This window comes from Chelon labrosus, assembly GCF_963514085.1.
Source record: "Chelon labrosus genome assembly, chromosome: 13".
In the NCBI taxonomy this organism is placed as follows: Eukaryota; Metazoa; Chordata; class Actinopteri; order Mugiliformes; family Mugilidae; genus Chelon; species Chelon labrosus.
In genome coordinates, this window is record NC_140346.1 from 29,826,336 (window position 1) to 29,842,356 (window position 16,021).

Genomic DNA, 16,021 nt, shown 5'->3' on the forward strand with positions numbered 1-16,021 from the left:
ATCACACCTCCTCCTCCTCCTCTATCACACCTCCTCCTCTATCATGCCTCCTCCTCCTCTATCACGCCTCCTCCTCCTCTATCACACCTCCTCCTCTATCACACCTCCTCCTCCTCTATCACGCCTCCTCCTCCTCCTCTATCACGCCTCCTCCTCCTCTATCACACCTCCTCCTCCTCCTCTATCACACCTCCTCCTCCTCTATCACACCTCCTCCTCCTCCTCTATCACACCTCCTCCTCTATCACGCCTCCTCCTCCTCCTCTATCACGCCTCCTCCTCCTCCTCTATCACGCCTCCTCCTCCTCCTCTATCACGCCTCCTCCTCCTCTCACACGCCTCCTCCTCCTCCTCTCACACGCCTCCTCCTCCTCCTCTATCACGCCTCCTCCTCCTCTATCACACCTCCTCCTCCTCCTCTATCACACCTCCTCCTCCTCTATCACACCTCCTCCTCCTCCTCTATCACACCTCCTCCTCTATCACGCCTCCTCCTCCTCCTCTATCACACCTCCTCCTCCTCCTCTATCACACCTCCTCCTCCTCTATCACACCTCCTCCTCCTCCTCTATCACACCTCCTCCTCTATCACACCTCCTCCTCCTCCTCTATCACACCTCCTCCTCTATCACGCCTCCTCCTTCTCCTCTATCACGCCTCCTCCTCCTCCTCTATCACGCCTCCTCCTCCTCTATCACACCTCCTCCTCTATCACGCCTCCTCCTCTATCACGCCTCCTCCTCCTCTATCACGCCTCCTCCTCTATCACGCCTCCTCCTCCTCCTCTATCACGCCACCTCCTCCTCCTCCTCCTCTATCACGCCTCCTCCTCCTCTATCACACCTCCTCCTCCACCTCTATCACGCCTCCACCTCTATCACGCCTCCTCCTCCTCCTCTATCACGCCTCCTCCTCTATCACACCTCCTCCTCTATCACGCCTCCTCCTCCTCCTCTATCACGCCACCTCCTCCTCCTCCTCCTCCTCTATCACGCCTCCTCCTCCTCTATCACGCCTCCTCCTCCTCCTCTATCACGCCTCCTCCTCTATCACGCCTCCTCCTCCTATATCACACCTCCTCCTCCTCCTCCTTTATCATGACTCCTCCTCTATCACGCCTCCTCCTCCTCCTCTATCACACCTCCTCCTCCTCCTCTATCACGCCTCCTCCTCCTCTATCACGCCTCCTCCTCCTCCTCTATCACGCCACCTCCTCCTCCTCCTCCTCCTCTATCACGCCTCCTCCTCTATCACGCCTCCTCCTCCTCTATCACGCCTCCTCCTCTATCACGCCTCCTCCTCCTCCTCTATCACGCCACCTCCTCCTCCTCCTCCTCTATCACGCCTCCTCCTCCTCTATCACACCTCCTCCTCCACCTCTATCACGCCTCCACCTCTATCACGCCTCCTCCTCCTCCTCTATCACGCCTCCTCCTCTATCACACCTCCTCCTCTATCACGCCTCCTCCTCCTCCTCTATCACGCCACCTCCTCCTCCTCCTCCTCCTCTATCACGCCTCCTCCTCCTCTATCACGCCTCCTCCTCCTCCTCTATCACGCCTCCTCCTCTATCACGCCTCCTCCTCCTATATCACACCTCCTCCTCCTCCTCCTTTATCATGACTCCTCCTCTATCACGCCTCCTCCTCCTCCTCTATCACACCTCCTCCTCCTCCTCTATCACGCCTCCTCCTCCTCTATCACGCCTCCTCCTCCTCCTCTCACACGCCTCCTCCTCGTTGTCTGCAGGAGTCCACTGCGGCCGCTACGTCACGTCTCACGGTTTGGCCCTGAACTGTAACACCGACCTGTCGTGGTTCGACCACATCGTGCCGTGTGGCGTGGAGGGGAAGGGCGTGACGTCGCTGAGCGCCGAGCTGCAGAGAGACGTCAGCGTGGAGGAAACCATCCCTCACCTCCTCCACTGCTTCAGGGACACGTTCAGGTGTCGTCTGGTTGATCGGGACAACAGAGACTTCATGTGATGAATCAGATTAATGTTAATTACTGATCAGAAACTGTCGCCGTGGTTCAGACTCATCGTCTCCAGAGGATAAACATGATCCATTTACACTGTTTATAAAATGAGTTGACTGCATCGTCTCAACACTTTCCTGTTTCCATAGAATGAAATTAAACTTTGTTTAAATCTCAGGCCCAGTTCAGATCTACTGTGGTCAAACATAAATAAAATAATAGTTAATTAGTTAGTTAAATAACAAACAGAAATACTATTTATACTTTCATTATTGCTGACAACAATTCTAAAGTCATTATTGTTTATCTCTTTTTTGAGGCGGTTCCTCTGATCCAATGGTCACAACTGTACCGGAAGTTGCACTTTGATGTCTGAAGTCCAGAGTTTTTTAACCACAAACTCTGATTGTTTCTTATAATTAATCTTACAAACATATACACGGAGTTAATCGGTGAGTATTAGTCTTGTTTTTAAAAATATTGTTTTAAAATAATCTTTACAACATGCTTTTATTTTATAAACTGGGCGGAAGTTGTGTGTGCTGCTTCCTCTCTGGCGCTTGATAGTATTGTGAACTTTAATATTCCCGTTGTTTTATAACTGATCAATATTCACGGTTAGTTTAGAGCACTTAGTTTATCGGTGTTCGGTGGTTTTATACCGAGCATCGACCCCGGTGAGAGGGAACACCGTGAGTCCGGAGCCCGGCGGCGAACACCGGGCACCGCTCCGGACACTCACCCGCTAGTCGCAGCCTCTTCGCTGACTCTGATGGCGCAGCCTCGCTAGCCGCTAGCCAGTAGCTAGCCAGTAGCCGCTAGCCAGTAGCTAGCCAGTAGCTAGCCGCTAGCTAGCAGCATGGACACCGAGCACGGAGCCGACGGGGACCTGAACGCTAACGTTAGCTGTCAGAGCACCGGCGACCCGCAGCTGGACAAGGCGGTGCACCAGTGGCTACGCTGGGACAGGGTGAGTGCCCGTCGGCCGCTGGAGACAAACTTCAAACCGGTGTGTTTGTGGGCACAGTGGGAGGCACGCCGTTCCAGACTCCCCAGACAAATCTAGCATTTTAACGTCACAGCATATTTGGACAATAAAGGAGAATAGAAACACATTAAATGTATTTGTTTTATAACAATAGTGATCATGTTTAAACGACATACAGGTTATTGCCTCATACAGAGGCTCACTGCTTTAAATGGAGACTTTATGTTCTGTTTAATAGCACGTTCAGGTTCGTGGGAACTGCTGTTTTTTTCTGCTGTAAAGGACATAATCTCTCTTAAATCAGCCTCTGGACTGAAACTGCATCAGCCGAATTCACCACCACATCCAGATAGTTTAGAAAAGACCAACCTTCACCATTCTCATCATTTTATTTTAGAGGACAGTCAAGGAAACCTAAAGCTGAGAGTTTTTCAATGAGAGTTCTGACTGAGGACAGGGGCGGCTTTCTGCAGGCTCTCTGCCCGGGGCCAGGGGCCAGGGGCCGTGTGGGCCGCAGTGCGGAGCTGCAGGCCGGGGATGAGATTATGTTTGTGGGTTATAAACAGATTAAAGTCAGCATGACTCTGCATGACACACATCCAGACCTCAAACACAACATCTCACTGGGCAACAGGTCGATGAACGACAAAGACACTGAGATATAATGTATTTAATTCATTTATTCTTCAATTGTCCTGCATGGCATCAATAGACTCTAGTATTATGGACGTCCCCCGTCCTCCCACACATCAACAAACCAACCTGATCCAGGTTAGAGTCCAGGTGTGAACACTGATCTGATAATGAGAGCCTTTTAAAAGATTCTGTCCTTGGACCTGGAGGAACCTGATACTCACCTGGACCTGGAGGGACCTGAGACTCACCTGGAGCTGGAGGGACCTGATACTCACCTGGACCTGGAGGGACCTGATACTCACCTGGACCTGAAGGAACCTGATACTCACCTGGACCTGGAGGGACCTGATACTCACCTGGACCTGAAGGGACCTGATACTCACCTGGACCTGGAGGGACCTGATACTCACCTGGACCTGGAGGAACCTGATACTCACCTGGACCTGGAGGGACCTGATACTCACCTGGACCTGAAGGGACCTGATACTCACCTGGACCTGGAGGGACCTGATACTCACCTGGACCTGAAGGGACCTGATACTCACCTGGACCTGGAGGGACCTGATACTCACCTGGACCTGGAGAGACCTGATACTCACCTGGACCTGAAGGAACCTGATACTCACCTGGACCTGGAGGGACCTGAGACTCACCTGGACCTGGAGGGACCTGATACTCACCTGGACCTGAAGGAACCTGATACTCACCTGGACCTGGAGGGACCTGATACTCACCTGGACCTGGAGGAACCTATTCGGATCCTGTTTCCAGTCACTGTCTCTCTAATGATCCATTAATGTCCAGAGGGTCCAGTCCACCTCCTCTGTTCAGAGGGACGTCTTCCTTTACTCCTCTTTAAACCATCTGTCTTCTCTGAATCAAATGTGGACATTGTCGTCCTCTTAAGAGTGTCCCGTGTCCTTCAGGTGTAGGTCTCAGGTCAGACCTACACCTTCAACTACATCTTCAAGACTGAAGAAACCCAACAAGTCCAGATGTCTTTGAGGCTTATATTTGGTGGTTTTCTTTGGCTGCAGCTGTTCCGTGGATGAAGATCAGTCGGACTAATGAAACATGAGACCAGAGCATGAAGATAAGAATCAGAATCACGCTGCACCAGCTCGTTTGACGAGGATGTGGTGAATAATGTGAATATATAAAAGTAAAAGGGGACCCAGTATTGATCCCTGAGGGACTCCAACCCTCAGTTTATCAAACCCGTATGGAGAGGCTGGATAGAAGACGCTAAGGTGGACAGCACCCACACATGTTTATAATAAAAACATAAACAGTCATTTAGAAGAAGCTAGGATCCGGTATTGATCCCTGAGGAACTCCAAACCTCACGTCACAGACTCATCCACATGAACAGTTATTATTCAGTTTGAGATAAGACGGTTTAGAGACGACCAGTTGAACCCGTCCAGTGTTTCTGAACATCTCTGCTGATATAATTTATTTATGTGTTATATGATATGACGCTGGTCCAGACTCGGTCTCCCTGACTTCAGAGCTGGGTGTTCTCTAAAGGTCACGGCTGCTCTGACTGTGATCTGACCTTCCTCTGTAAATGTCAGCAGCCTCTACTTCTATCTTTATCCTGTAAGCATGAAACTATTCATCCTCAAACACGTCGATACTGATCGAACTCACCTCAAACTCTAAATACTAATGTGTTAAACCGTACTTGTACCTGAGTAGAGGGGTAATAGATTACTTTCCTGTAGAACCGATGGACTCGGGCGCAGGTGGAGTCTCTGGTGGCAGCAGGTCGTCTGGAGGATCTCAGGTCCAGACTCTGCAGCAGAATGAGCTTCGGTACCGCCGGACTCAGAGCCCCGATGGGAGCCGGATTCAACCGGATCAACGACCTCACCGTCATCCAGTCCACACAGGTGAGTTCATCCAACACACCTGGAACATATACACACCTGTAACACACACACCTGTAACACACACCTCTAACATATACACACCTGTAACATATACACACCTGTAACATATACACACCTGTAACATATACACACCTGTAACATATACACACCTGTAACACACACACACCTGTAACACACACCTGTAACACACACACACACCTGTAACACACACCTGTAACACACACACACACCTGTAACACACACCTGTAACACACACACACACCTGTAACACACACACACACACACACCTGTAACACACACACACACCTGTAACACACACACACACACACACCTGTAACACACACACACACCTGTAACACACACACACCTGTAACACACACATACATCTGTAACACACACATACATCTGTAACACACACACACACACCTGTAACACACACACACACCTGTAACACACACACACACACACCTGTAACACACACAAAGACCTGTAACACACTCACCTGTAACGCACGCCTGTAACATATACACACACACACACACCTGTAACACACACACACCTGTAACACACACACACAACTGTAACATATACACACTTGTAACACACACCTGTAACATATACACACTTGTAACACACACCTGTAACACACACACACACACCTGTAACACACACATACATCTGTAACACACACACCTGTAACACACACATACATCTGTAACACACACACCTGTAACACACACACACACCTGTAACACACACCTGTAACACACACACACACACACACACACCTGTAACACACACAAAGACCTGTAACACACTCACCTGTAACGCACACCTGTAACATATACACACACACACCTGTAACACACACCTGTAACACACACACACACACACCTGTAACACACACACACACACACCTGTAACACACACACACACACACACACACCTGTAACACACACACACACCTGTAACGCACACCTGTAACGCACACACACCTGTAACATACACACACCTGTAACACACACACACACACACACCTGTAACACACACACACACACCTGTAACATACACACACCTGTAACACACTCACCTGTAACACACACCTGTAACATACACACACCTGTAACACACACACATACCTGTAACACCTGTAGAGCTAACGCTGCGTCTCTGTCCTCAGGGCTTGTTCTCATACCTGAGCAGGTATTTTCCAGACTTCAGCCGTAGAGGAGTCGTCGTTGGGTTCGACACCAGAGGTCAGGAGGAGAGCGGCTGCAGCAGCCTCAGGTAATAACACCTCTGTTCACCTGTAGAGCGCTGCAGGTGTCGTCTCACCTGGACACACTAACAGGAAGTGTGTTTTTAATGGCTGGTTTCAGGCTGGCCAAGCTGACGGCTGCTGTGGTTCTCAGCAGAGACGTTCCCGTCCACCTGTTCTCCTCCTTCGTCCCCACGCCGTACGTGGTGAGGAAACGCATCACTTCCTGTTCAGACAGGAAACTGGGTCCATTCAGTCTTTTAGTTTAATATTTAAAGGAGACGCTGACGTTACATCTATGAGCGTAAACACATTAAACGTTTAATTACACTTATTTATTAGTTGTTAATAAGTCAGAGCTGCTGTTTCAGCCTCCGCCCAGCGGGGGGCGCTGCAGACTGGTCACCCTGAGCATGTTTCTGTTTTCCAGCCTTACGCCGTGAAGAAGCTTGGAGCGGCGGCCGGAGTCATGATCACGGCTTCTCATAACCCGAAGGAAGACAACGGCTACAAGGTGAGAACCAGCTGTTCATCTTTATTATTACGTTTAGTCAAACTACAGAGGGATGCTGTCTCATCCTCTCAACTGCCCCACCCCTCTCACCTGTCTCATCCTCTCACCTGTCTCATCCTCTCACCTGCCCCACCCCTCTCACCTGTCTCATCCTCTCACCTGTCTCATCCTCTCACCTGCCCCACCCCTCTCACCTGTCTCATCCTCTCACCTACCCCACCCCTCTCACCTGCCCCACCCCTCTCATCTGTCTCATCCTCTCACCTGCCTCATCCTCTCACCTGCCCCACCCCTCTCACCTGTCTCATCCTCTCACCTGTCTCATCCTCTCACCTGCCCCACCCCTCTCACCTGCCCCACCCCTCTCACCTGCCTCATCCTCTCACCTGCCCCACCCCTCTCACCTGTCTCATCCTCTCACCTGTCTCATCCTCTCACCTGTCCCACCCCTCTCACCTGTCTCATCCTCTCACCTGTCTCATCCTCTCACCTGTCCCACCCCTCTCACCTGTCTCATCCTCTCACCTGTCTCATCCTCTCACCTGCCCCACCCCTCTCACCTGCCCCACCCCTCTCACCTGCCTCATCCTCTCACCTGCCCCACCCCTCTCACCTGTCTCATCCTCTCACCTGTCTCATCCTCTCACCTGCCCCACCCCTCTCACCTGCCCCACCCCTCTCACCTGCCTCATCCTCTCACCTGCCCCACCCCTCTCACCTGTCTCATCCTCTCACCTGTCTCATCCTCTCAACTGCCCCACCCCTCTCACCTGTCTCATCCTCTCACCTGTCTCATCCTCTCACCTGCCCCACCCCTCTCACCTGTCTCATCCTCTCACCTGTCTCATCCTCTCACCTGCCTCATCCTCTCACCTGTCTCATCCTCTCACCTGCCCCACCCCTCTCACCTGCCCCACCCCTCTCATCTGTCTCATCCTCTCACCTGCCTCATCCTCTCACCTGTCTCATCCTCTCACCTGTCTCATCCTCTCACCTGCCCCACCCCTCTCACCTGTCTCATCCTCTCACCTGTCTCATCCTCTCACCTGCCTCATCCTCTCACCTGTCTCATCCTCTCACCTGCCCCACCCCTCTCACCTGCCCCACCCCTCTCACCTGTCTCATCCTCTCACCTGCCTCATCCTCTCACCTGTCTCATCCTCTCACCTACCCCACCCCTCTCACCTGCCCCACCCCTCTCATCTGTCTCATCCTCTCACCTGCCCCACCCCTCTCACCTGTCTCATCCTCTCACCTGTCTCATCCTCTCACCTGCCCCACCCCTCTCACCTGCCCCACCCCTCTCACCTGCCTCATCCTCTCACCTGCCCCACCCCTCTCACCTGTCTCATCCTCTCACCTGTCTCATCCTCTCACCTGTCCCACCCCTCTCACCTGCCCCACCCCTCTCACCTGTCTCATCCTCTCACCTGTCTCATCCTCTCTCACCTGCCCCACCCCTCTCACCTGTCTCATCCTCTCACCTGCCCCACCCCTCTCACCTGTCTCATCCTCTCTCACCTGCCCCACCCCTCTCACCTGTCTCATCCTCTCACCTGCCCCACCCCTCTCACCTGCCCTACCCTTCACACCTGCCCCACCCCTCTCACCTGTCTCATCCTCTCACCTGTCTCTTCCTCTCACCTGCCCCACCCTTCTCACCTGTCTCATCCTCTCACCTGCCCCACCCCTCTCACCTGTCTCATCCTCTCACCTGTCTCTTCCTCTCACCTGCCCCACCCCTCTCACCTGTCCCACCCCTCTCACCTGCCCCACCCCTCTCACCTGCCCTACCCTTCACACCTGCCCCACCCCTCTCACCTGTCTCATCCTCTCACCTGCCCCACCCTCTCACCTGCCCCACCCCTCTCACCTGTCTCACCCTCTCACCTGCCCCACCCCTCTCACCTGTCTCACCCTCTCACCTGCCCCACCCCTCTCACCTGTCTCATCCTCTCACCTGCCCCACCCCTCTCACCTGTCTCATCCTCTCACCTGTCTCATCCTCTCTCACCTGCCCCACCCCTCTCACCTGTCTCATCCTCTCACCTGCCCCACCCCTCTCACCTGTCTCTTCCTCTCACCTGCCCCACCCTTCACACCTGCCCCACCCCTCTCACCTGTCTCATCCTCTCACCTGCCCCACCCTCTCACCTGCCCCACCCCTCTCACCTGTCTCATCCTCTCACCTGCCCCACCCCTCTCACCTGTCTCATCCTCTCACCTGTCTCATCCTCTCACCTGCCCCACCCCTCTCACCTGTCTCATCATCTCACCTGCCCCACCCCTCTCACCTGTCTCATCCTCTCACCTGCCCCACCCCTCTCACCTGCCCCACCCCTCTCACCTGTCTCATCCTCTCACCTGTCCCTTCCTCTCACCTGCCCCACCCCTCTCACCTGTCTCATCCTCTCACCTGCCCCACCCCTCTCACCTGTCTCTTCCTCTCACCTGCCCCACCCTCTCACCTGCCCCACCCCTCTCACATGTCTCATCCTCTCACCTGCCCCACCCTCTCACCTGTCTCATCCTCTCACCTGCCCCACCCCTCTCACCTCCCCCACCCCTCTCACCTGTCTCATTCTCTCACCTGCCCCACCCCTCTCACCTGTCTCATCCTCTCACCTGTCTCATCCTCTCACCTGCCCACCCCTCTCACCTCCCCCACCCCTCTCACCTGTCTCATCCTCTCACCTGTCTCCCCCTACAGGTGTACTGGTGTAATGGCGCTCAGATCTCCTCCCCTCATGACAAGGAGATCCTGCGGAGCATCGAGGAGCAGCTGGAGCCCTGGAGCGCCTCCTGCTGGGACGAGGAGCTGGTGCAGCGCTGCTCCCTGATGACCGACCCCCTGACCCACATCAACAGCTGCTACATGGACGAGTTGTCCTCCCTCTGTTTCCACAGGTCCCCCGCCCCCCCGCCAATTAATCCATCCATTATACTGATCGGGGTCAGTAACCAGGTCTGTCCCCGTGTGTCTCTCAGGGATCTGAACACCAGATGTCCACTGAAGTTTGTCCACTCGTCTTTCCATGGCGTGGGACACGTCTTCGTCCAGCAGGCCTTCCAGGTCTTTGGCTTTGCTCCGCCCATCGCTGTCCCTGAGCAGAAAGACCCCGACCACGACTTCCCCACCGTCCGCTGCCCCAACCCTGAGGAGGGAGCGTCCGTCCTGGTCAGTCCCATCTCCATGACAACAGCCAAACTACTAGCATTCCCATTAGCATTACCGATGTCATTTCTATCAGTATTTGCATTAGCATTAGCATTAGCATCACCATTAGCATCGCACTAACATCAGCATTAGCATTAGCATTAGGGTCACCATTAACATCAACATAAGCATCTATATTAGCGTTTCCGTTAGCATCGCCAGTAGCATTTCCATTAGCATCACCAGTAGCATTTCCGTTAGCATCACCAGTAGCATTTCCGTTAGCATCACCAGTAGCATCTCTGTAATAGAGACAACAGATGGATGTTTATTTCCTTCTATCCGGTCGGCTTCATGCAGATGAGCCACATAAGCCGGTTCTGGTTCTGGTTCTGGTTCAGGATCAGTTCAGGGTTTGTTCCTGGTAAAAGGGAGTTTTCTTGCCAGCTCCGCCTTTGTGCTAAAATTTAATTGAATTAGCATCACCACTAGCATCACCATTAGCATCAGCTTTTTAAAACTTCTTCCTAGTTTCTCTTCTTCTTCTTCTGTGTTCCAGGAACTTTCTCTTCTTCTGGCGGAGAAGGAGAACGCCCGCGTCGTCCTGGCGACCGATCCCGACGCCGACCGCCTGGCTGTCGCAGAAAACGCTGACGGGTATCTGACGTTTGCTCAAAGGCACTTCAGTTAAAACGTAGCTGCAGCGCTGCAGGTGTAGTTGAGCCGTAGACGTGCTGCAGGCTAACCGTGCGTGCCTGTCCTACAGGTGTGGCTGGAAGGTGTTCACAGGGAACGAGCTGGCGGCTCTGCTCGGCTGGTGGATGTTCTTCAACTGGAAGGAGACGCATCCAGACCCAGGAGACACTCAGAGCGTCTTCATGTTGGCCACCACCGTGTCCTCCAAGATCCTGCAGGCCTTCGCTCGCATTGAGGGATTCCACTACGAGGTCAGAGACAGTAGCATTCGCATCGCTGTTAGCATCATTAGCATTGGCAGTAGCATCACAATTAGCATACCTATAGCATGTGGTGGTGATGATGGTGATGAAGGTCTTGTGTCTCCACAGGAAACCCTCCCTGGTTTTAAATGGATCGGGAACAGAATCCATGAACTCTCTAAAACAGGAAACAGAGTCCTGTTCTCCTTCGAGGAATCCATCGGTAACTAAAGCTTTACTGACCCCTGGTGGTCAGAGAGGAGACTGCAGCCAGCTCTGCTGACCCCTGGTGGTCAGAGAGGAGACTGCAGCCAGCTCTACTGACCCCTGGTGGTCAGAGAGGAGACTGCAGCCAGCTCTGCTGACCCCTGGTGGTCAGAGAGGAGACTGCAGCCAGCTCTGCTGACCCCTGGTGGTCAGAGAGGAGACTGCAGCCAGCTCTACTGACCCCTGGTGGTCAGAGAGGAGGCTGCAGCCAGCTCTGCTGACCCCTGGTGGTCAGGGAGGAGACTGCAGCCAGCTCTGACACATTTACTTCCTGGTTTAAAGCGACACTGCAGCTGATTGGCTCTCTCTGTTCCTATCTCCCTGTACCTCTATTTCTCTATCCCTGTCTCTCTGTCTCTGTTCCTGTGTCCCTGTGTCCCTGTGTCCCTCTGTCTCTCTGTCTCTCTGTCTCTGTCTCTGTGTCTGTGTCCCTGTGTCCCTGTGTCCCTCTGTCTCTCTGTCTCTGTCTCTATGTCTCTTCTCTCTGTCCCTATCTCTCTGCTCCTCTCTCTCTGTCTCTCTGTCTCTGTGTCCCTGTGTCCCTCTGTCTCTGTGTCTCCAGGTTTCCTGTGTGGCAGCATGGTCCCAGAGAAGGACGGCGTCAGCTGTGCGGTGGTCGTAGCTGAGATGTGTTCGTATCTCTACGACCAGAATCTGAGTCTGAAGCAGCAGCTGCTGAACATCTACCAGACGTGAGACCAACATCGCTGATGAGTAGATCGTTAGCTAATCAAGACCAGATGCTAATAGTGGCTAATGCTAATGGTAAACTGGCCGTAGTCTTTTATTTTGACAGTGTTCTGTGTGACTTCCTGTTTCCAGGTATGGTTACCACATGTCCCAGACGTCCTACGTCGTCTGTAACGACCCCCCCACCATCCATAAGATCTTTTCTCGCATCAGGAACTTCGATGGCGACGGTTCGTACCCAGAAACATGCGGTGGTGTCCGGATCGTCCACGTCAGAGACGTCACCACGGGATACGACAGCAGCCGACCCGACCGCACGTCTGTAAGAGAACGCTGAGAATTCAGTCATGTCAGTGAACGCAACACTCATCTACACACAGAGCTCTGTCAGATGGTTCACAGGTTGTCCTAGCCTCCTAGCTAACAGTAGCGCCCCCTAGCCTCCTAGCTAACAGTAGCGCCCCCTAGCTAACAGCAGCTCCTCCTAGCCTCCTAGCTAACAGCAGGTCCTCCTAGCTAACAGCAGGTCCTCCTAGCTAACAGCAGCTCCTCCTAGCCTCCTAGCTAACAGCAGCTCCTCCTTGCTAACAGCAGCTCCTCCTAGCCTCCTAGCTAACAGCAGCTCCTCCTAGCTAACAGCAGCTCCTCCTAGCCTCCTAGCTAACAGTAGTGCCCCCTAGCCTCCTAGCTAACAGCAGCTCCTCCTAGCCTCCTAGCTAACAGCAGCTGCTCCTAGCCTCCTAGCAAACAGTATCTCCTCCTAGCCTCCTTGCTAACAGTAGCTCTTCCTAGCCTCCTAGCAAACATTATCTCCTCCTAGCCTCCAAGCTAACAGTAGCGCCCCCTAGCCTCCTACCTAACAGTAGCTCTTCCTAGCCTCCAAGCTAATAGTAGCGCCCCCTAGCCTCCTAGCTAAGAGTTGCTCCTCCTAGCCTCCTAGCGAACAGTAGCTCTTCCTAGCCTCCTAGCTAACAGTAGCTCTTCCTAGCCTCCTAGCTAACAGTAGCTCTTCCTTGCCTCCAAGCTAACAGTAGTGCCCCCTAGCCTCCTAGCTAACAGTAGCTCTTCCTAGCCTCCAAGCTAACAGTAGTGCCCCCTAGCCTCCTAGATAACAGTAGCTCTTCCTAGCCTCCTAGCTAATAGTAGCACCCCCTAGCCTCCTAGCTAAGAGTAGCTCCTCCTAGCCTCCTAGCTAACAGTAGCTCCTCCTAGCCTCCTAGCTAACAGTAGCTCTTCCTAGCCTCCTAGCTAACAGTAGCTCTTCCTTGCCTCCAAGCTAACAGTAGTGCCCCCTAGCCTCCTAGCTAACAGTAGCTCTTCCTAGCCTCCAAGCTAACAGTAGTGCCCCCTAGCCTCCTAGCTAACAGTAGCTCTTCCTTGCCTCCAAGCTAATAGTAGAGCCCCCTAGCCTCCTAGCTAAGAGTAGCTCCTCCTAGCCTCCTAGCTAAGAGTAGCTCCTTCTAGCCTCCTAGCTAACAGTAGCTCCTCCTAGCCTCCTAGCTAACAGTAGCACATGTATGACCCACGTGTTTTTGTGTCCTACAGGTTCTACCCATGTCGAGGAGCGGTCACATGATCACCTTCACGCTGCAGAACGGCGTCGTGGCGACGCTGAGGACAAGCGGCACGGAGCCAAAGATCAAATACTACACTGAGTTCTGTGCGGCACCGGGGAACAGGTCAGCTGATTAATTAGCTTCAGAGATGTCTCTTCCTGTATGACATCACAGTATGTGTGGGTGTGGCCTCTCTGACATGCATCTGTGCTGCAGTGACGTGTCTGGCCTGGAGGCGGAGCTAAGGAAGGTCACGGACGCGCTGCTCAACGACTTCCTGGAGCCAGAGAAGAACAACCTGATTCGCCGCTTCGTCTAGCCCCGCCTCCTCCACCTCATCACCATCCTGCTTCCTGTTGATGACGTCACATCCTGTCGTGTATGTAGGCCAATCAGAGTAGCTGTTTGGGTTTGAGGTGTTGATTCATTAAACTGATTAGGCGCGTTGGACTTCATGCAGATCTGTGCAGATCTGACTTGACGTGATGCATGCTGGATTGTTCATGCTCATAGACCTCGAATATGATTGGTTAAAATTAGAGATGCACCGGATCCTGATTTTTAGGATCCTGCCGGATACCGGATCCACTGCTTAAGATCCTGCCGGATCCGGAACCGGATCCGGATCCTACTCCGATCATCAGCTTGTACATTATAATGCAGTAAAACAGCGGTGATGTTGAGTACACTTTAACGTTTTTACCTCGAGACAAACTTTGACAGCAAAGCGTGCATATCGCATGACTTGAATCTCCCTCTACCAGTTTAAAGTACTGCCACACAGCACTTTTTCGGCTCCCTGCTTCCATTTCCGACGAGGACTGCTAACACAATGTAGTGGATGGCTTCTCTAAACATTAACCGCGTAATCACGTTCTTCCGGGTCCGGATCCGGTTGCCACGCTAGGTATCCGGCAGTAACCGGACCCCATAAAAACGCCATTATCCGGCCGGATCCGGATCCGGAACCTGGATCCGGTGCATCTCTAGTTAAAATGAACTTGTTCAACCCAGCATGCATCACGTCAAGTCAGATCTGCATGAAGTCCAACACGCCTAATGATTAGTTGTCACCTGACCTCGTTACATAAACATTAATTCCTTCATTGACTGAATCCTCGTTAAAGATGAATGAAGCTCTCTGATTGGACTGCAGCGATGCATTCTGGGAGTCTGCTCCACTTCCTGGTTCCCTGATGATTCTTTGTTTTGTTTTTGTTGTCGTGGCTGAAACCAAAAAGATGCGTTCAGGTGTGAAAGCTGTGAACTTATTTATTTTTCTACTCCGAGCAGAGCGTCGTATTTTGTGATTAGTTGTTGGTCCTGAGAACAGACGACAGAGTGAGACCTCGCTGTGTTTCTGTGGCATGAAATAAAACCATGAAACTCCACGTGATGCATTCAATGACTCATTTTTATCTTTTACTGTTTATAAAGAAATCCTTCAAACATTTGAATTAAATATAATAATGGGTTAGTTAACTTTATATTTTATCATTTAATCCAAATATAACAAGTTCTTAGTAAAATACTCGTATGAATATGTGTAATATTAATAGTGAAGTCTGAGTTTATTATAAAACATTTATTAGTTTTAAAAGAGACAAATATTGATGAGATTTATTTTCACTTGATTCATTTACAGGAGATAAAAGAACAGAAACGATATAAAACATTTATGTTAAGATTCATTTAAAAACAATAAGGTGTTGTTTGTCTGAAGGTTCTCAGTTTATCCAGAAAACGTTTAAAAAAAGGAACTGGACTGTAGAGTTAGAGAGAAAAAACTAAACTAAAACTCTACAAGTCCAGTCCCTTTTTAAACCTTTTCTGGATGTGTTGTTTAGAGAACATACATATTTATTTTCCATGATTGCACATTTTACTGCCTCGCTTTTCCTTTAAATATTAATATTAATTAATTAATATTAATTAATATTAATATTAATTAAAACTTTCCTGCAACAGACGGTTTAATAATACCAATAATAAATAATCATCGTTGATATAAAATCCTTCCACAGAGACTCAAGTCAAACAGATTCTACAGATAAATGAATCAGCTGTTCAGATTTATTCTTTTATTCTAAACTGTAAAACATTCGCTGCGCATTTTAAAACCATCACAAGGATTTAAATGTTCAG

General features: G+C 51.5%; 2 protein-coding genes across 5 annotated transcripts in view; one reads left to right on the plus strand and one right to left on the minus strand.

Annotated features, from left to right (window-relative positions):
* rnf169 (ring finger protein 169) overlaps positions 1-1,909 on the minus strand; it is a gene marked incomplete at its 5' end in the record, with an annotated part of 11,149 nt that extends 9,240 nt beyond the window's left edge. Inside the window, 1 exon segment of the mRNA XM_084558849.1 lies at positions 1,809-1,909. Coding sequence (XP_084414975.1) covers positions 1,809-1,909 — 101 coding nt within the window.
* An 83-nt stretch (positions 1,910-1,992) lies between these two features.
* Positions 1,993-15,267, plus strand: pgm2l1 (phosphoglucomutase 2-like 1). Of its 4 annotated transcripts, XM_084559453.1 has the most exons (14): positions 1,993-2,947; positions 5,329-5,496; positions 6,677-6,783; positions 6,876-6,960; positions 7,185-7,268; positions 9,979-10,175; positions 10,257-10,446; positions 10,985-11,082; positions 11,192-11,372; positions 11,493-11,586; positions 12,193-12,322; positions 12,453-12,642; positions 13,866-13,999; positions 14,093-15,267. In XM_084559453.1, exons 1-14 carry the CDS (start codon positions 2,837-2,839, stop codon positions 14,193-14,195), a joined length of 1,872 nt encoding a protein of 623 aa, XP_084415579.1. In that variant the 5' UTR covers positions 1,993-2,836; the 3' UTR covers positions 14,196-15,267. The 4 variants fall into 4 exon arrangements, with proteins under 4 accessions (XP_084415579.1, XP_084415578.1, XP_084415581.1 ...); XM_084559452.1 differs by having other exon boundaries at positions 9,979-10,446; XM_084559454.1 differs by lacking the exon at positions 1,993-2,947 and adding an exon at positions 3,041-5,203 and having other exon boundaries at positions 9,979-10,446.
* The last annotated feature ends 754 nt before the right edge of the window (positions 15,268-16,021 follow it).

Coding starts and splice junctions, on each gene's coding strand:
- pgm2l1 (XM_084559452.1), top strand. CDS start 2,837: ATGGACACCGAGCACGGAGCCGACGGGGACCTGAACGCTAACGTTAGC. Junction 11,587..12,192: donor CTCCTTCGAGGAATCCATCG/GTAACTAAAGCT, acceptor CTGTGTCTCCAG/GTTTCCTGTGTGGCAGCATG. Junction 14,000..14,092: donor TGTGCGGCACCGGGGAACAG/GTCAGCTGATTA, acceptor TCTGTGCTGCAG/TGACGTGTCTGGCCTGGAGG.